The following is a 20,153-nucleotide window of genomic DNA, read 5'->3' on the forward strand; positions in this document are numbered from 1 at the left end:
AAATCCTACCATTTGCAACAACATGGATGGAGCTAGAGGGTATTATGCTCAGTGAAATAAGCCAGGCGGAGAAAGACAAGTACCAAATGATTTCACTCATATGTGGAGTATAAGAACAAAGAAAAAATTGAAGGAACAAAACAGCAGCAGGCTCACAGAAACCAAGAATGGACTAACAATTACCAAAGGGAAAGGGACTGGGGAGGATGGGTGGGAAGGGAGGGATAAGAGGGGGGAAAAAGAAAGGAGGCATTACGAGTAGCATGTGTAATGGAGGGGAGGCACAGGGAGGGCTGTGCAACACAGAGAAGACAAGTAGTGACTCTACAGCATCTTACTACTCTGATGGACAGTGACTGTAATGGGGTTTATGGGGGGGACTTGGTGCAGGGGGGAGCCTAGTAAACATAATGTTCCTCATGTAATTGTAGATTAATGATACCAAAAAAAAAAAACTACATAAGAGCAAAACTCCTGGATCACATGGCTTCACTGCTGACTTTTATCAAATATTTTGTAAAGACCTAATACCCATCCTCCTTAAAGTTTTCCAAAAATTTGAACAGGAGGGAATACTTCCAAACTGATTCTATGAGGCCAGCATCACAGTAATACCAAAACCTGGCAAAGACACCACAAAAATGAAAATTCCAGACCAATATCCATGACGAACACAGATGCAAAAATACTCAACAAAATATTAGCAAACTGAATTCAAAAATACATCCAAAAGATCATCCATCATAATCAAGTGGGATTTATTCCAGGGATGCAAGGATGATACAATATTTGGAAATCAATCAATGTCAAACACCACATTAATAAGGACAAAAACCACATGATAATCTCAATAGATGCTAAAAAAGCATTTGACAAAATTCAACACCCATTCATGATAAAAACTCTCAACAAAAAGAGGGCAAGTATGTCAGCATAATAAAGGCCATATATGACAAACCCACAGCCAACCATACTTAATAGCGAGAAGCTGAAAGCTTTTCCTTTAAGATCAGGAACAAGACAAGGATGCCCACTCTACTCACCATTATTCAACACAACACTGGAGGTCCTAGCCATCGCAATCAGACAAAACAAAGAAATAAAAGGCATCCAGACTGGTAAAGAAGTTAAACTGTCACTGTTTGCAGATGCCATGATAGTGTACATAAGAAACCCTAAGGAATCCACTCCAAAACTACTAGATCTAATATCTGAATTTGGCAAAGTTGTGGTATACAAAATGAACCACAAATCTGTTGCATTCCTATACACTAACGATGAAGTAGAAGAAAGAGAAATCAGGAAAACAATTCCATTCACAATTGCATCAAAAAGAATAAAATACCTAGAAATAAACCTTATGAAGGAAGTGAAAGACCTATACCCTGAAAACTACAAGACACTCATGAGAGAAAATAGAGAAGATACCAATAAATGGAAACACATCCTGTGCTCATGGATAGGAAGAATTAATATTGTCAAAATGGTCATCCTGCCTAAAGCAATCTACAAATTCAATGCAATCCTTACCAAAATACCAACAACATTCTTCAACGAACTAGAGCAAAGAGTTCTATCATTCATATGGAACCACAAAAGACCCTGAATAGCCAAAGGAATCCTGAGAAGGAAGAATAAAGTGGGGGAGATTATGTTCCCCAACTTCAAGCTCTACTCCAAAGCCACAGTAACCAAGACAATTTGGTACTGGCACAAGAACAAACCCATAGGCCAGTGGAACAGACCAGAGCCCAAATATAAACCCAAGCATATATGGTCAATCAATATATGATAAAGGAGCCATGGATATACAATAGGGAAATGACAGCCTCTTCAACAGCTGGTATTGGCAAAACTGGACAGCTACATGCAAGAGAATGAAACTGGATTATTGTCTAACCCCATACACAAAAGTAAACTCAAAATGGATCAAAGACCTGAATGTAAGTCATGAAACCATAAACTCTTAGAAGAAAACATAGGCAAAAGTTTCTTGAGTATGTACATGAGCAACTTTCCCCTGAACGCATCTCCTCAGGCAAGGGAAAAAAAGTAAAAAATGAAACAAATGGGACTACATCATGCTTAAAAGCTTCTGTACAGCAAACAACACCATCAGGAGAACAAAAAGGCATCCTACAGTTTGGTAGAATATATTTGTAAATGACATATCCAACAAGGGTTTAACATCCAAAATACATAAAGAACTCACATGCCTCAACACCCAAAAAGCAAATAACCGTATTAAAAAATGGGTGGAGGATATGAACAGACACTTCTCCAAAGAAGAAATTCAGATGGCCAACAAGCACATGAAAAGATGCTCCACATCGCTAATTATCAGGAAAATGCAAATTAAAACCACAATGAGATCACCCCACACAAGTTAGGATGGCCAACACAGAAAAGACTAGGAACAACAAATGCTGCGAGGATGCAGGGAAATGGGACCCCTCTCACACTGCTGGTGGGAATGTAAACTAGTTCAACCATTGCAGAATGCAGTATGGAGGTTCCTCAAAAAACTAAAAATAAAAATACCATTTGACCCAGGAATTCTACTCCCAGGAATTTACCCTAAGAAAACAAGTTCTCAGATTCAAAAAGACACATGCACCCCTATGTTTATTGTAGCACTATTTACAATAGCCAAGATATGGAAGCAACCTAAGTGTCCATCAGTAGATGAATGGATAAAGAAGAGGCGGTACATATACACAGTGGAATACTATTCAGCTATAGGAAGAAAACAAATCCTACCATTTGCAACAACATGGATGGAGCTAGAGGGTATTATGCTCAGTGAAACAAGCCAGGCAAGGAAAGACAAGTGCCAAATGATTTCCCTCATTTGTGGAGTATAGCAACGAAGCAAAACTGAAGGAACAAAACAGTAGCAAACTCACAGACTCCAAGAAGGGACTAACGGTTACCAAAGGGGCGGGGTGAGGGAGGGAGGATGGGGACGGAGGGAAAGGGGGATTGAGGGGTATTATGATTGGCACACATGGTGCAGGGGGTGGATCATGGGGAAGACAGTGTAGCACAGAGAAGGCAAATAGTGATTCTGTGGCATCTTACTACACTGATGGACAGTGACTGCAACGGGGTTTGGGAGGTGGACTCAATATGGGTGATTGTAGTAACCACATTGTTTTTCATGTGAAACCTTCATAAGAGTGTATATCAATAATACCTTAATAAAAAAAAAAAGAATTTTTCATCAAAAGTCTTCATCATATAATTGGAGAAGTGACATATGTAATACATATATCCAACAAAGGATCTGTATGTAGGTGATATAAATATCTCCTAATGAGAAAAAGAAACCCCAGCAGAATACCTGGCAAGAGACTCAAACATGTACATCAAAAGAAGATATCCAAATGTCCAATAAACACACAAAAAATATTCAGCATCATTAGACATCAGGCAGATACAAATTAAAACCACAATAAGATATCACTTAGCAGCACCAGAATGTCACAAATTAAAACCTAACAATAAAACAATTGAGAAAAATATGGAGCAAGAGCAATATAATAGCTGGTCAAAGGTACAACCCCTTCAGGAAACTGACACTGTCAGTCAAAGCAGACCATGCACATCCTGTTCCCCAACAAATCCACCCTGAATACACTCAAAGAAATGAATATGAATGAAATTGTATGTCACTGGGGTGTACTCTTTGATTTGGGTCATTTTCTGATGGGATGTGCTATAAAATACAGTGTCACTGGTACAGTGTAGGTACTCAACAAGCATTCCTTTAAAAACATTGAATTAGATGTCAGATTAGTACTATTAACAAGCATATTTGGTAAAGATGATTTTTCAATGATACCAGTTGATAATTAGATGCCCTGAAAAAATATAAAATATAACAGTTTGCCTCAAATATTAGGAATAGGAACATATGCCCTATCAAAATACAGCTGACGCAAACAACACAGGTTTGAATTGCATGGCCCATTTATACATGGATGTTTTTCAATAAATGTAGTGAAAAACGTTTTGGAGATTTGTGACCAACTTGAAAAAACCCTTTTTCCTCTAGATTACGTTACTGTGAGAATATAATATGTGACACATATACACTATGTGTTAATCATCTGTTTATGTTGTCAGGCTTCCAGTCAACAGTAGGCTATTAGTAGTTAAGTTTTGGGGGAGTTAAGTTAAAAGGTGGATTTTTCAACTGCACAAGGGGTTGACACCCCTAAACCCCACATTGTTCAAGCATCGACTAATGGCAAGAGACTATTCTGTCCCAGTTTGCCAGGGACTGGGGGCTTTCCTGCATTTAAGGCATGTGACTTTCAGGGCTAAAACCAGGAAAGCCCCAGGCAAACCAAAATGAGTCAGGGGCAAGCACAGTTTAATCACAGCCTTCTAACTTGGTCCAGTTAAAAGAAAAAATTACATCCAATCTGGAAATCTTTGGGACAGTGATCATCCAGTTCATGATCCTGTTCAAAAATCTTCTGACATCTAAAAATTAAAAAATTAAGCTTGGTGTTCAAAATCTACCTAGTCTTATCTCCCACTTTTACACCACCTGTGTTAGTTTTCAACATAACTAGACTATCTTTTGTTCCTAAAACATTTTTTTTCTTCTGCTTATGCTATTCCCTCCATCTCAAATACTCTACCGCTGATATTTCTATCTAAACCTTAACAGTTCTTCACATTTCTTCCCCTCTTCCCCAAAATATTTCCCCTAAACTAAATCAGTTCTTCAAATTTCTCCTCCCTCTGAATTCCCAACATTTTCCTGTGGTTCTCATGACGCTCCCTACACCCCACCCAGCATTATGGTGACAGCACCTCTGCCGCAGGGGATGGCAACTATCTTGCGATCCTGTCTTATTTATTTATTTATTCTTAGGACATTTATCATAGAACTTACATAGTAGAAAATCAAATGTCTGGGGGAAAAAAAAAGGAAGGGGAGAATTGTCATAAAATAGAGCTTTTATATCCTTGCCAGAAAGTGTTTGTCAAGCCAACTGAGAAAGATAACTCAGCTCTATTGTACTTTCCCCTTGTATTCTTCCTTTTATGTACTTTTAGGCAAACAAACTTTCTTTGCTATAGAATTCAATACTTTTCACATACTATATATTTCAACTGAAATACAAGATAAAGGGACATAGACACAGTCTTCCAGTGCAATTCTTAGGTAGCTGGTCAGCTTTCACAAAAAGCAACAAAGTACTTTCCTTAATTAAAGAACTAAGCCTATTCATTTTTTCACTCTTACCTTCTAATTTTATTAGAAGACTTGATTCAGTTTTATTCTTCAGGGTTACTGAATCAGTAATAAATTCAGAACTCTTCTCATCTGACATCAGAGGTTCCTTGGAGTGGATATTTTGAACTGACTACATGAAAAGAATAAGATATCAAATAAAATAAAGTTTCATGACCAATAGCAGTATTAATTTCTTATTGTTCAGTATACTAAAGTCTCATCTATATGAAAAAATTACTAGGAAAATTTTCTATTATCTCACATGTAGACTAACAAACTCTGAGCAAAGATTAACTTCTTGAATTATTGCCTAGAGCGAGGTGGATGGCCATAACTATAAATGTGGCCAATTTGCTTTCAATGAAAGTATTAATCAGTTACTAAAATACATTCACTTAAAAAGAGAGGTTAGAAAGTTTGGAACCAAAATAAAACATGCCTCATCATTTTGCTACTATGATTGTATTTTATCACCAAAAATAATAGAATTGGTCAAAATTAATATTTGTATAAGGCAAGATAGTAGTTATTCTAAATTCAGAAAGCAAACTTCTGGTACAACACAAGCACTAGTCTATAATATTGCTGTGATTACTTAAAATTATTTTAAAATGTAGACCATGAAAGAGATAATTACAAAGACTATAAAACTGAAAAGACCCGCAGAATAATGCCAGGGGTTTAACTCAAGTACAGTAAGAACAGTATAACCCTTAAACATCAGTGCACCAAGGACTAAAGCTGCTCTGCCCCATCAGGACACAAGCATTGATCACCTGAACCCTCACCTCTGCCTCATCACAATTTACTCTCGCTTTTGTCTAAAATGCCCTGCCAGATCATATGATTAAATACACCGAGAAACAAAAGCTGAGTGGATCAGCGTTACCAGCTATTACCGAACCAAAGCGGACAAACCTGCTTAATCATGTGCAAAATGACTGTCACTTCAGTGTTCTCCCAGGAGACCACAGGTCCTTGCTCTACCACTTTGGCCTTGGAGAATGAGTTTGGGACTTTGGCACCACCTCCCATTAATGATCCTGTATCTCTTGGGGCCTTCGGGAACACTGCTAGAGATTCATGCAAACTACAGACCCATTCCCCAGAGAAAGCTCCATGGACCCTGGATCAGGAACCCTTCCATGCTCCATATAAAGACTTAAAAATTGAAATACCTTTAAATTTGTCAATTCACTGGAATCATTTCCACTTGATTTAGATCTAGGCACAATCATATCTCGGCACAATTCTGATCCAGAGGTCTGTCTATTACCCACAAAACAAAATTGAGTTTAACTTGAAATTAATCTTTTCAACATATTATTTTTTCCATTTTAAAGTTAGCTTTTTAACACTTTTTAATTGGAAAAAATCTCTTGAAAAGATATTTTTAAAAAATATGATTCTAGTACAAATGTGACTAAATAGGTGCAGAGCAATGACAAAAATGATAAAGATAAGCAGCAGGCAATTGCCACTTCCCTGAGTAGTCAGTAATAGCTGGATTAAGGTATGAATGCAGGAAAGAAGGGAGCAGCATTTTGTAAGTGAAACCACACTTCAGATGGCAAAATAGCTTAAGAATAAGAAGTAGAGTACAGACCCTTCTTTGAGATTACACAGTAGCATGTAGTCTAAAATAACAAGCCCCAAGCAAATGGCTGGCTTGTTTTTGGTTTTATGTTTTTGGAATGGGAGAAAGTCTCCTTTATTCTTCAGCTAGGTATTCAAAATGGAGATGTGAGAAGAAAATAGTCACTCCATGAGATTTTTGAGCTTACCTTTGGTAATCAAAATGGGTCTTTTAATATCAATATTTAGTTAAGCCCTAAGTATAATAGGAATTTAATTGAAAAGATACCAACAAAACAGTGTTTTATCTCTAAGTTTACTTGCAAAATGATTTTCTGAATCCAAGGAGTCTTTTCCATAGAAATAATGTTATCAGTAGTGGTCAGAGTCTACCTCTGCTATGGACACTTCCACACACGCTGGAAGGAGTCTCACCACAGAGGCTACCCAACGTGAGAAATATTCAAACATCAACAGTTTTTATCCCACCATATTCTTTTAAGCTCATTCTTTTAAGCTTCATGTTGACTTATAATAAAAGGAAGTATTTTAATGAATGAAAAAGCAAAATAAAAAGTCATAATAGCCACTCATTTCCTTGCCCCTGATTATATTTAGAAACTTGATACATTTTAATAATAAAAATTTAATACTATTATGCAGTAAAAAAGTTTAACACCATTTTGCTACCAATTTTCCAGTACTGAAAACAAATAAAAAATTAAAACTCAAACATACCTTTTTGTAAAACTTGATACCACTGAGCCATCTGTTTTCCCATGATAATCTGGGCTGCTCAGAAGGTTAACTGGGACTCTTCCAAATGGGCATGACTAAAAATGTTTTGAAAGATTAAGTAACTAAATAGGAAATCAACAACACAGACCTCACCACTAGCACTTTAATCTAAGTAGATTAAAAATAACTTACCCGTTTAGCATTGTTCGTTTGTTTCAAGGGATTTCGATGACACATCTCTGTATCGTGAGGGGGCATGTTCTCTCTAAACAGAAATATCACCAATTTTTAAAAGAAGAATATTAACATATATGTTTCCATTAACTGCTAAACACTCTTATCACTGCAACATGAAACTATATATGTAGATGTATAAATATGCTTGATGACCATTTAAAAAATGGATTCAGTTTCCTTACCCATACAAAAACCTGGCTTTTGTAGTCTGACCTCTAGAATCACAACTGATGCTCCTGTTCTGTAAATGCCCACGTGAACTGGGGAATGGTTCATGGGCATTTAATACTGTAGATGCTGTAAAAATTTTGAAATTGTAATTAAATTTGTAAAGACATAAGGAATATACAAAAAGTAACCTCACAAACAACATTTAAAAAGTTCATAGTAAATATTTGCCCCCAAAAAGATATGCAGGTATGAAAATGTTATGAAGATAATTCTCTAACTACTTTTTATAACCATTTCATAATCACAAAACTGCTTTCCTAGAATAAAGGCACATTCCCTGTTTCTAAAAGCAAGAAGTCATTCTCTTGCTTAGATTGAGTTGCTTTTAGTGTGTTACCAGTGGGAATTTAATTAGGAAAAAATACCAACAAGGTAGTTAAGACTTCTGTACTTCTAAAAGTCTTATCTCTTTACCTCTAAAATTTAATTTTAGATTTTGATCATTGTACATAAAAGATACTTTTCTATAAAATATGATTCTGAGTTCTTTTTTGCAGGACATAATATTATAGCAAAGTATTAACACACATTAATACATTTACCTGATAAACTCTTCTTTTCCTCCTCTGAAAGCAGCTGCTTTTTTTGCAGGTTTAAATTTTGAATGGCAATTTCCAGCATTTCTAGTGGTACTGCTCCACATTCTATAGCTTTATGGAGAAGTTGTTTACTTTTTTTGAAATTACCTAAGAAAGTAAAAGGTAATTGTCATTTTAATGCAACAATCTTTACTCCCCAAACACCTACTCATTAAGACCTAGGAAAATTAAAAAGGCTTAGGCAAAAATATTTATTCCAAGACTCACAGACTTTATTTCATAAGCAATTTCTCATGTCTGATAATAGTTAACGTGATTTGTGTAATATGTAATTGATCTAATTATGCATTAGCTTACCACTACCATCCATTTTCCAAAATAAATACAACAAAGCAGTTACAAAGTGGGGATAGCAAAGACCAACTAAAATAAAATCTTAAGGGAATTTAGTAAAAGGGAAAACTAAGCCCTAGATGTTACAATAGTCCAAGAGTATCAGTCTGTTACAATGCAGTATAATAATCATCTTTCATTATAACCTTTAGTCATTAAGAAAAGGTTGACATATTTTGCTAAGGGGAATCCTCCATCAAAAGGATTCATATTAAAAAAATGTAATAATAAAGATTAACCTCTAGCTACAGACTTACCTACACTACCCCAAAATGCAAAATAAATGAAAGTCTACCATAATTACCTTTCTGACTACAGATAAGTTACCAATGAAATTTTCTTTCAACTGCAAACTTACCAATATTGAGTCTAGAATTTGTTTTATAAATATTAAATACATGCATCATATATCTTATGTAATGTGTTACCAGTATTTATGGAAGCCACGGACCTATGCTATGCACTTATGGTATAAAAATGATTAAAAGATGGCCTCTAGCTCCTGACAATTTACAAATTTTAAAAATATAAACATATGTGACAGTGGTTAAGTCTATATTTATTCAGAATAGTGGTCTTTCATGTATTAAGCATTTTAGGACTCTATAGGAACAAAGGCTTAGATAAAATCTAGTAATTAGGGAGCTTAATAAAGTCATAGATCCCTTTGAGAATCTGCTAAAATCTATGAGATGCACTGCACCCCTACAAAAACATACATATATACCAAATTGCACATGGATTTTCAGGGATGCTACATATTTCCCAAAAGCCTATTTATTAACCTTATTCAAAATGATCACAATTTTGACCTTGAGACTACTACTACTACATTGCAGTAGTACCAATAAAGTTTATTTCTTTCATTATAGATAGTAAATATAATTAGAGATTTTTAATATTTATGTGCTCTAAAAATGTAAAGTTTATAGTTGCTGTTGATAGGCCACAATACTTCAAAAAAACCTTTTTAAGTAGAATTAAGGAAAGACAGTATATTTTAAAAGCCTGGCCAAACCTACTCTAATAGGCAAGGAGAAATCAATTTTCCTAGGCAGGAAAGGGATGATTTTTTTTTTTTAAGTCACCTGATTGTGCACAGGATAGACCAAAGATGAGGATTCAGATAACTACAACTGAGAAATTATCTGAGTAAGTTCAGAGTTCTCAAACCATTTCCTGAGTTTGTACAATCCTTTTTCCAATCTAAATCCTGGGGAACACCTCCACTGACTGAGCCCTGCCTTGGGCACCATTGTGGGGACCATAGCTAAGCCAAACAAGTGATGATAATGTGTGGATCACTGGTGTTAAATGGGATCAGGTTGGAGCAGAAACAAGGCAGCAGCAAAATAGGAACACATGGCCACAGAGCAGACAAAGAGGGTGGCTCCCAAGTCCCCAGAAAATAAGAAGAGAAAAGGCTAAGGAATGGGCTAAAGATGTCTGAGGAAGAGACAGATGCCCTTGGTTCTATCCAAAAGGTCCAGACTACAAAGAACTAACTGAACAGCAATAAAACGTTCTATAGTAGTTTACTTTTTTTTCTAATTAAAAGAGAACTACCAATTAATGTTATAATTATACTTTTATGTATATTTATGTGCTATGAAACCACAGCATAAGAAAAGATTATCTAAGCTCTAGCATAAATGTCTTAAATCCTTCATCCCACAATACTAGTGAAGAAGCTACTTTCCTTTAGACATTTCCTGAATCTAACTAAATAGCACAAACATGATGCTCATGCTCATTTCCCTGGTTACTCCTTACCAAGCGGGAGAACTAGTATAGCAAATAAACTCTGCATTTACACATAGGTGGTATTCTTCTCCCTTAATTCTCTTCTGATCAATTTTCATGTCGTTTGCTCTAAATTTCTACTCCATACATGATTCAGGACTAGGCTGTGACTTACAGTACGGAGTTATCTTTTACTTAAAATTTGGACTTGAATGGCCCCGGAAGATGACTGGTTAGCTAGAGACGGGTAAGATTCCTCAAGGGAGGAACAACCTAAGACAGGCACAGTCGCAGGGGGGCCAGCAGGTGAGAAATTGGGGATCAACAGAGGCGAGGCTTAGAACCTCACCCCCCCTGTTTTGAGAGAAATCTTCTGCATCCATGGATGTTTTGTTGCCCTTGTCTAGCTTGGATTAATACTTAGTCTATAGGAACAGACCTGATCATCTACATTTGCCCTCTTACAGCACTAAATTATGTTTTCTACCTTTATCTTGCATATACCTACCACTTCAGCATTTTATTAAAAATAATAATAATAATAATAATAATAATAATAATAAGGGAGAAATGTGGGATTCACATATAAATCAAGTACAAAAATCAAACGAATAATCATATTTGACCTGATTGTTTATAGTTCATGATGCGTGATCAAAACCGAAAGTTTCTGTGATGACTCCCCTTGCGCTGCTCACCATGTAAGAACTTATTCACTATGTAAGAACTTGTTCACCATGTAAGAACTTGTTCGTTATGCTTCAGAAGATTGGAGACTGTTGAGAATTAGGCTTGGGGTTGATTAATGATTGTGCATTGAGTCCCCTATACAGAATTTTATTGTTGTTAACAACCATTTGATCAATAAATATGAGAGATGCCCTCTCAAAAAAAAAAAAAAAATTTGGACTTGATGTTTTTAGATTACCTTGTGATAGTTCAAATTGTGCAAAAGATACATGCACAAAAGCAAATTTCTTGCAGTTTGCTCTGGCCATCTGAAAGTAGTCGCGTGCATCATCTGGCTCTTGAATACTGTGATAAAGATTTCAGAGTCAAATTTTAAGAAACAGGACACAATTACCTAAGTACGATAACTACTCATTCTGTCTTTCCAAAGGACATGGGATGTTGTTTTCTCCCATGTGTAAAATTAAGTGCCAGTAAGTTAATTTTTAAAATCTTTTTAGGCAAAGTCTATATTATGTAACTTTTGTAGAAATGTATAGAGTTTACATTATTCACTTGTTAATTATAAACCAAATGTAGTGCAAATGCAAATACTTACGCTTTTAATTCAGCAAATCTTATTTGAATTCGAGCAAAACTCTCATTTTGACCATATTTATCTGGAGGAAGTGCTTCAATGGCTTGACTGTAACGTCCGATCAATTTATTTAAAAGGACATCACTTAAGGGAACACTGTTTTTCTCTAGTTTGAGCAACAAATTCAACCAGTCTTCTGGGTTGTTTGCCATCATTATAATTTGGTTAACAGTTCCGGAGTTATCTGAATAAGGAGATCAAAATATGCCACAACAGAAGACAAAATAAATGCCAAATTGCACATTTCCTTCAAAATAGCTAACCATTTATATTCTCAGTATAAACATAAACTCCTTAACATATTTTTTAACTTTAACAATTTGTTTACATATAAGCAATTTGTTTACTGCATGTGCTGACTTTAATGAGGATATATTTTACCCCCAAAAGCTATGTATTTTGAAGGAAAGAAAAAAATTCGAAATAAAATTCTTTTTGTATAAGTAGTTTTAAAAAACTGTATGTAGTCTAAGAAAACATTATCCTGGCATAGCATGATTCTATTTTAGCATCCTAACTATCCAAAGAAAACCTAAGCCTCTCCCACCATTACCTGTACTTTCTTGGAAAATTTTTCATCAATGACTTATTCTTTAAAAATTAGAAACTTAGTGCCCTAGTTCTAACATAACCAGCTTAGAAACTTATCCATCCATTATCTCCATAAATCTCAAACTTACTTTAAACCAACCAAACAAAACCAGTTTATAAAAGATATGCAATTGATATGGTTATTTTCTTCTCCAAGTTACCTGTATTTCTCCATAATTTTCATGTTGTAACTTATTTTTTCTTTCTTTAGTGATGTTTTAGAAAGACAGCTTGAATTAATGACAGTGCCTTGTACAGGACATTTTAGTCATGACTAATTATTAAATTCAGATTTCTCAGAGAAATTAGCATTCCTGTAAGTTTCAATTATCTTCAAAAAGGGCTAAATCTTTCCTTAACAAAATTTGTTTTTGCTTCTTACTAAAACATAACACATTCATAACTTTGCTTTCTATTTTAAATTTAATCTGGTCCTATCTAACTTCATTTTCCAGTTTTACCCCCCATGGCTTTCCTAATAAATTTGTCTGCAAGCTGTCTAAAAACCATTGCATCTTCACCCCTATGTCTATCACTGCACTATTTATAATAGCCAAGATATGGAAGCCACCTAAATGTCCATCAGTAGATGAATGGATAAAGAAGATGTGGTGGTACATATACACAATGGAATATTACTCAGCTATAAGAAAAAAACAGATCCTACCATTTGCAACAACATGGATGGAGCTAGAGGGTATTATGCTCAGTGAAATAAGCCAGGTGGAGAAAGACAAGTACCAAATGATTTCACTCATATGTGGAGTATAAGAATAAAAGAAAACTGAAGGAACAAAACAGCAGCAGAATCACAGAACCCAAGAATGGACTAACAGTTACCAAAGGGAAAGGGAAAGGGACTGGGGAGGACGGGTGGGAAGGGAGGGATAAGGGTGGGAAAAAAGAAAGGGGGCATTACGATTAGCATGCATAGTGTTGGGGGGGCACGGGGAGGGCTGTGCAACAGAGAAGACAAGTAGTGATTTTACAGCATCTTACTATGTTGAAGGACAGTGACTGTGAACTTGGTTACAAGTAGTGATTTTACAGCATCTTACTATTTTGATGGACAGTGACTGTGAACGGGGATGTGGGGGGGACTTGGTGAAGAGGAAGCCTAGTAAACATAATGCCCTTCATGTAATTGTAGATTAATGATACCAAAATAATAATAAAAAAAAAAAACAGCAGCAGAAGCACGGAACCCAAGAACGGACTAACAGTTAGCAAAGGGAAAGGGACTGGGGAGGATGGGTGGGAAGGGAGGGATAAGGGCGGGGAAAAAGAAAGGGGGCATTACAATTAACATGTATAGTGTGGGGGGGGCACAGGGAGGGCTGTGCAACACAGAGAAGGCAAGTAGTGATTTTACAGCATCTTACTATGTTGATGGACAGTGACTGTGAATGGGTATGTGGCGGAGACTTGGTGAAGGGGGGAGCCTAGTAAACATAATGTCCTTCATGTAATTGTAGATTAATGATACCAAAATAAAATTAACAATAAATAAATAAATAAAAATAAAAGGAGAACTAGAGTCATGGCTTAAAAAAAAAAAAAAAACCATTGCATTTTCACAGATGTATTCTTCATGCCTGAGTACCCCATTCTCCCTCTATTCAAAAGTCAAGAGCATTGTATCTTTACTGTATTAGTATTCACTTGATTCAAAATATAAATTACAGTGTAGCATAGTGGGTAAATTCTTCTCATCTAGAAAAACCATCTTATGGTTTTAAGCATCTTTCAATCTTCCTCAGTACTTATGATAATGTCTTCCATCCCAATTATCAAAATATGTTGAGTATTTAGTTTTGAGTAAGCTAAGAATTTTAAAAGGAGTCATCTACCTTAGTGTACAAGCTTTCTTAGTGCTTTTTAAAAGCACATAATAAAGTATGGTGATATTAAGAATTTGCTTAACACCAAAATGATCAGGTTCTAAGTTGTTCTCAAATGAATGTGATCTGCTATCATAACTAGATTACAGCTTCTTCCATTTATTTTCATCCATTTAATGGGCAGTATAGACATAACAAACTTATCTAAAGGTCGCTTTTCAAATGACCTCAACAATTTGAAATACAGTAAAAAATCTAGGGTAACATTTAAGTACCTACGACGTGCCAGGCACCATTCTGAGCTATACAGATAAAACAAAACAGATGCAACCATGCCCTCATGGAGCTCACATTCTCGTGGAGACAGACAATAAACAGACTTAAGGGTAAATCAGATATAAAGTGATCAGTGCCACAGAGAAAAATTATATAGGGAAGGGAGATGAGGGGAACACGCCCACTCCAGCAGCTGCTATTCTAAATAGGTGGCTTAGAGAAAGCCTCCCCAAAAGGACATTCAAACAAAGACCTGCAGGAGGGAAGAGCGCGCAGGTATCTGGGGAGTGGTGTGTGAGGTAGAGAGCAGGAACAAAGGCTTTGGGAGAGGAGCTGGTCTAGCCTAAAGAAGAGACAGCAGAGAAGACACCAGGACTGGAACAGTGAATAACTGGAAAGAAAGGGCAGTTTCTGCATGTGGGAGTAAATAAAAAGATACTCCAAACAGAAAACTGAGTGTTTGACTTTAAGTTTGTACATTATTTTATTGAGACTGGTGACGCTTTCTCAGTTTGCAGCAAAAGGAATTGAAAAAAAATGGCACTGATACCACTGAATGCCATCAATTGATGTACCTCTGAGCACAATGCAATAAAAATGATATTAAATTTCCTTTTATTAATAAACTAAAAAAATGTATTTTATTAAGAAATATTTATGTACCTCTGAGCACACTGCAATAAAAATGTGTTGAGTTTCATTTTCTTAATAAAGTAAAAAATGTGGGACTATTTCCACATAAAAAGGTTAAAATATAGTGTTTGTACCTAACTGTTAAGCATCAATTACTGAGAAATTACATTATGCAAATACATACTGGTTAACATTTCTTTCCTTTAGCTTAGAGGGCACTCAAAAAAAAAAAAAAAAGGAACTCACCTGTAGTATCAGCAGAGACTTTATTCAAGCTTAGGTCATCAGTAAGGTCTTCATTTTTAAATTTATTTTTAATATCTCTCACTTTGTTCATTATAGAATCAATTGTCAATTCTCTGCCACTTAGATCATCAGCCTCCATTTCTAAGGAAAAAAATGAGCTAGCCATAATTCTTGTTTTTACTAGCATTAAAGAAAAAAAAAATTTCAACCAGACTTTTTGGAACCCAAAAGACCAAAGCATTCATTACATGAATACACCTAAACACAGGTATTATTAAGGTAGTATCTGTGAAGTTATGTGCACAAAAACAACTGCACATATTTGTAATTCGTCCAGCAAGTTTTCCAATAGGCCAAATACACCTTTTCTTCCCAAAAGAACTTAAAAGAAGCCTTGCACAACACAGAAATTGCTGCCCCACCCTAGCCCCTGCCCCCTTCAAACTTTCCATTTCTTTTCTACGTTATCCTTTCACTCTCTTTCCAGAATTATTTTCTCTGGGCCATCTGCAAATTGATTTTTTAAAAATGTGATGGAATGCTTGCATGGACTCTGGTAGTGAAATACAGACAAAAAAGAATATTTTTGGTAATGAGAATAACCACTCCTTTATTCACCTGCTTTGTGTGAGTAAACCTGCACACTGCAAGTGCTTTCAAAGCTGAATATATCCATTATAGCCCTTTAACGATACATGGGATATCATCAAGCTTGATCTTGTGCATATCTGGCAGAATCATAATTTGCTACCTTAGTCATTGTAATGCCAAGAACTTACTGTATTCGACTGAGCACTTGCTTGTCTGAATGGTGGTGATGCTTGATAAACAAAGTGTCCATCAATTTCACCTTTGTGATCCTCTAAGATCAACCCAGCAACTCAGGGCCAAACATAGTATCAATGCCGTCCCTGACCTCGCGTTTGGCAATGAAAAGGGGCGATAAAGTGATCAGCTAGAGATCACCTCTTGAAGACAGGTTCGAAAAGCAACTGTCAGAACAAAGCCATTGCCTCTCCTTGCTCTAAAATACCAGGTAAGAGAGTGAGCCTCTTCTGGGAGACGGTATCTTCTGTCTCCACACTTCCCCAGGTGCCCCTCCAGGCACTCGCGCCTCTCGTCCCGGGATCCTCAGCAAAACCTCCCTCCCCGCCCTTTGGCGGGGTGGCGGCGGCGAGACCTCCCTTCCCCCGCAACCCCAGCTCGGCGAGCCGGGCCGCAGGCCCCTCCACCGGGCTCCGAACCTGCCCGCCCACCCCACCGCCCGCCGACCCGCGGAGTTGGAGAGCCCGCACTCCGGCCGCGGCCGCTCCTCCGCGCGCCCGCCAAGTAACTCACCGGCCGGGAGGCGGCAGAGAGGAAGAGGTGGAATACAAGCTCCTCTCCGCAAACGAGTTTGAATTTCCTCGCCGCTCTCACCGCGGCCGCTTATTGGCCGAGGCTGGCACCCGACGGCATCCGCCGTGATTGGTGCGTGCGCGCCGACCCCGCCCCGGCCCCGCGTCCCGTGCGTCAGCTCCGGGCGCGCCTGCTGTTCTGACTCCGCCCGCGCAGCGGCGGGGGGCTCACGCGCACTTTCCGGTTTAACCGGGCCGTATTTTTGCCGGAGAAGGAGCCACTCCCGGGCGGGGCTACGTGGTGAGCGGAAAACAAGGGTGGGGAGGTTGCTCCCAACATGAGGACTTGGGAAAGGCGACGTGTGAGCGCTGTAACCCCCTCGTCACCGCCGAGCTCGTGCGCCGGCCGTCCTCTCCCTGCGGGCGGAGGGGGGATGTGGCAGGAGGTCGTTCGCCGCGCTACCTGCCGCCCGACCATCTGAGTGATCTTTGTCCTTGCGCCTCCCCCTTAAAAAGCTCCGTGCTTCTACCCCTTTGTCAGAATTCTGCGCACAAGTCACAGGCCCGGCACAGCGGTCGCGCCAGAACTCGCCTTATCAGCTCCCCTCGCCGAGCCCGTCCCGCCGAGACCCCAAGCGCCTCGAGGGAAGGGCGCCTTCCTAACCCAGGCCAGTGCTCTCTGCCGCGGAGAGGCTTTGTGCTCCAACCAGCACCTCCTCACCTCCCGAACGGAGAGCTGTCTCTTGTACCAGCACTGCGACAGAATGCTCTATAGTAGAACAGGTGGTTTGGTTTTTTGTGTGTGTAGGACACCAACTGCAGCTGTCATTTCCCTCCAAAGACGTCCTTAGAACCCTTGCATTCCTACCTCTGGCTAGCCCTTTCCCCGCGTGAAAGCCCTTCCTCACTTAATGCCCCTTCCATACCTGTTAGCTGTGTAGTTCTGCTTCAGCAGAGTGAAGTGATCTGCAAATACCTGGTTGGCTTATCACCAACTGTGCACCGTTTGGTCTAACAATGCTTTTGCTTGGAAGGAATTCACTATTCCACCAATTCTTGTTCATACTTTTGGGGTTTGAGATCTCAAAATTTGCGTTTTCCTGAAAATACTGCTGCTGAATAACCTCACCTAACACTTCTTTCTGTATACTCACACCTTTGGTGATCTTTTCCAGTCTTATATTTGTAAATATCATCTATATGTTAATGACTACCAAATTTTTATCTCCAGCTGAGCTGTCTCTCCTGAACTCTAATATATCTATTGCTTTCTTAACATCACCAGTGAAATGTCTCATAGTCATGTTAAACTCAAAATGTCCAAAACTGAGCCGCTGATCTTCCCTCTATCCCGCAAACCTGCTTCTTACAAAATCTCTGTAAATGACAATTCTTTGTTCCATTTTTAAGGCCAAAAACTTTGGGGTCATCCGTGACCCCACATCCATGCATAAGCAGACTGTGTTAACTCTAACAAGATATTCCTGGAATCCTACCACTTCTCCGAACTTTCATTGCTACCATCATAGGCCCAGGCACCTCCAATCACTCAACTGGATTCATCCCTCAGACTGGCTGGTCTCCTTACTTCTGCCCTTGCCAAATCTCAATTTATTCTCCAACACAGAGGAACAACCTTAAATCATGTCATTCCTTTTCCCAAAACTCTTCAGAGCTCCCTGTCACATCACTCAAAAGTAACAGCCAAAATTCCTCACCATGGCCTCAAGTTGCATTGTTCAGTTGCCTTCAGCCACAAATAGCTGGTAAGCACTTGGAATGTTGCCAGTGCAACTAAGGAACTGAATTTTTTAATTACTTTGCTCAATTTAAATTTATAAACTGATACTATTCAGAGCAATTCAAGTATATTTGGAAAAACCTGAGTATGTGAATTGACATTTTCAACTGTAACTTTTCTATCTAAATGCAGATTAAGTACTTCCAATGAAAGTGAGTTTGGTATGTGCTTTAAGTATAAAAATACACACTGATTTTTGAAGACTTAAGTTTGAAAAAATTAATGTAAAACATTTTCTTGTTTATTTAAAAAATACCGATCACAGTTTGAAGTGACATTTTTGATATAGTGTGTTAAATAAAACGTTATTAATTTTATATTTCTAGTTACAAACTAGAGGATAAGGAGACATGACAACTAAATGAAATGTGGTATCAAATAGGATGCTGGAACAGAAAGTGGACATTCATGAAAACAATGATGAAATCCAAATAACTGAAGTAGTTAATAGTAATGTATCAGTGTTGGTTTCTTAATTTCTACAAATGTACTACAGTAATATAAGATGTTAACAATAGGGAAATGAAGTGTACTCTCTGTACTACCTTTGCATCTTTTGTGAAAGTCAAAATTCAAGATAAAAATTTTAAAATTTATTTCACTTGTTTTACCTTTTTAACATGACTAGTGGAAAATTGAAAATTATGCAATTTGCATGGTATTTTTATGAGACAGCTGTGGTCTATAAAAATCCTATAGTTTTACTTCTCTTCCCTATTTATTTATCTTGTTTATTATGTCTTTTACAATATCCTTAGTGCTTAGAATGATGCGTAGTACACTGTATGCACTCAATGAATGTTAGCTAAAAAACCAACATTTATGAGTATTAAGGTATTTCAGAATCCTATTTCCTCTAAGATATTTGTATACTTCCTTGAGGACAGGGAACTTTAATCATTTATACTTCTTGTAAATTCTCAAAGAACATTTGTACTGTTATCAACAACTAGTTATTGACAAGTTATCATTACAAACTGTTCAGAAGCAAAAGTAGGTACCATTCTTGGCTAAATGCCGCACTGATTTTTTACTTGGGAGATAGATACCAATGTACCATATTGGGATAAATAGTTGCACTGTAGAGTTTGGACCTCTACACATGGGGGTGGCTTTCACTCTTTTACCATACCTAGAATCAATGCCCATGAATTATCAATCCCAATAGATCTTGATCCTTAGCTGTTGTTCATCCACACCATTGCAATCATAGACCAATGAGGAGCCACCTCCAAAGATGAGTAAGGAAATGAAGTTCTTCCAGTCAAGACATACCACAATTACTCATTTGGCCTACATTCATCTGACAGTGAACAAACTTGTTTATTTTAACAGTCAGGCCTTCCACAAAACATACAATTTGTCAAAAGATTATGATATTATTTTAAGAT

The 20,153-nt window shown here is 37.5% G+C and overlaps 1 protein-coding gene and 1 long non-coding RNA gene across 4 annotated transcripts in view; one reads left to right on the top strand and one right to left on the bottom strand.

Annotated features, from left to right (window-relative positions):
* TTK (TTK protein kinase) overlaps window positions 1-17,085 on the bottom strand; it is a 68,447-nt gene extending 51,362 nt beyond the window's left edge. For 2 of the 3 annotated variants that reach the window (XM_073219365.1, XM_017649654.2), the window contains exons 1-10: window positions 16,963-17,085; window positions 15,625-15,765; window positions 11,999-12,221; window positions 11,639-11,745; window positions 8,578-8,721; window positions 7,987-8,101; window positions 7,760-7,832; window positions 7,568-7,662; window positions 6,433-6,523; window positions 5,264-5,384 (exon numbers count right to left, since the gene is read on the bottom strand). In XM_073219365.1, the coding sequence (XP_073075466.1) occupies window positions 5,264-5,384; window positions 6,433-6,523; window positions 7,568-7,662; window positions 7,760-7,832; window positions 7,987-8,101; window positions 8,578-8,721; window positions 11,639-11,745; window positions 11,999-12,221; window positions 15,625-15,763 (1,108 nt within the window). In that variant the 5' untranslated portion in view covers window positions 15,764-15,765; window positions 16,963-17,085. Of the gene's footprint in view, window positions 1-5,263; window positions 5,385-6,432; window positions 6,524-7,567; window positions 7,663-7,759; window positions 7,833-7,986; window positions 8,102-8,577; window positions 8,722-11,638; window positions 11,746-11,998; window positions 12,222-15,624; window positions 15,766-16,403; window positions 16,784-16,962 lie in introns of those variants that run through there. The other variant, XM_073219364.1, reaches the window with a different exon arrangement.
* A 35-nt stretch (window positions 17,086-17,120) lies between these two features.
* LOC140845354 (uncharacterized) lies at window positions 17,121-19,358 on the top strand. The gene is made up of 2 exons (XR_012124145.1): window positions 17,121-17,262; window positions 17,503-19,358. It is a non-coding gene; the product is annotated as an uncharacterized lncRNA (long non-coding RNA).
* The last annotated feature ends 795 nt before the right edge of the window (window positions 19,359-20,153 follow it).

This window comes from Manis javanica, chromosome 13, assembly GCF_040802235.1.
Source record: "Manis javanica isolate MJ-LG chromosome 13, MJ_LKY, whole genome shotgun sequence".
In the NCBI taxonomy this organism is placed as follows: domain Eukaryota; kingdom Metazoa; phylum Chordata; class Mammalia; order Pholidota; family Manidae; genus Manis; species Manis javanica.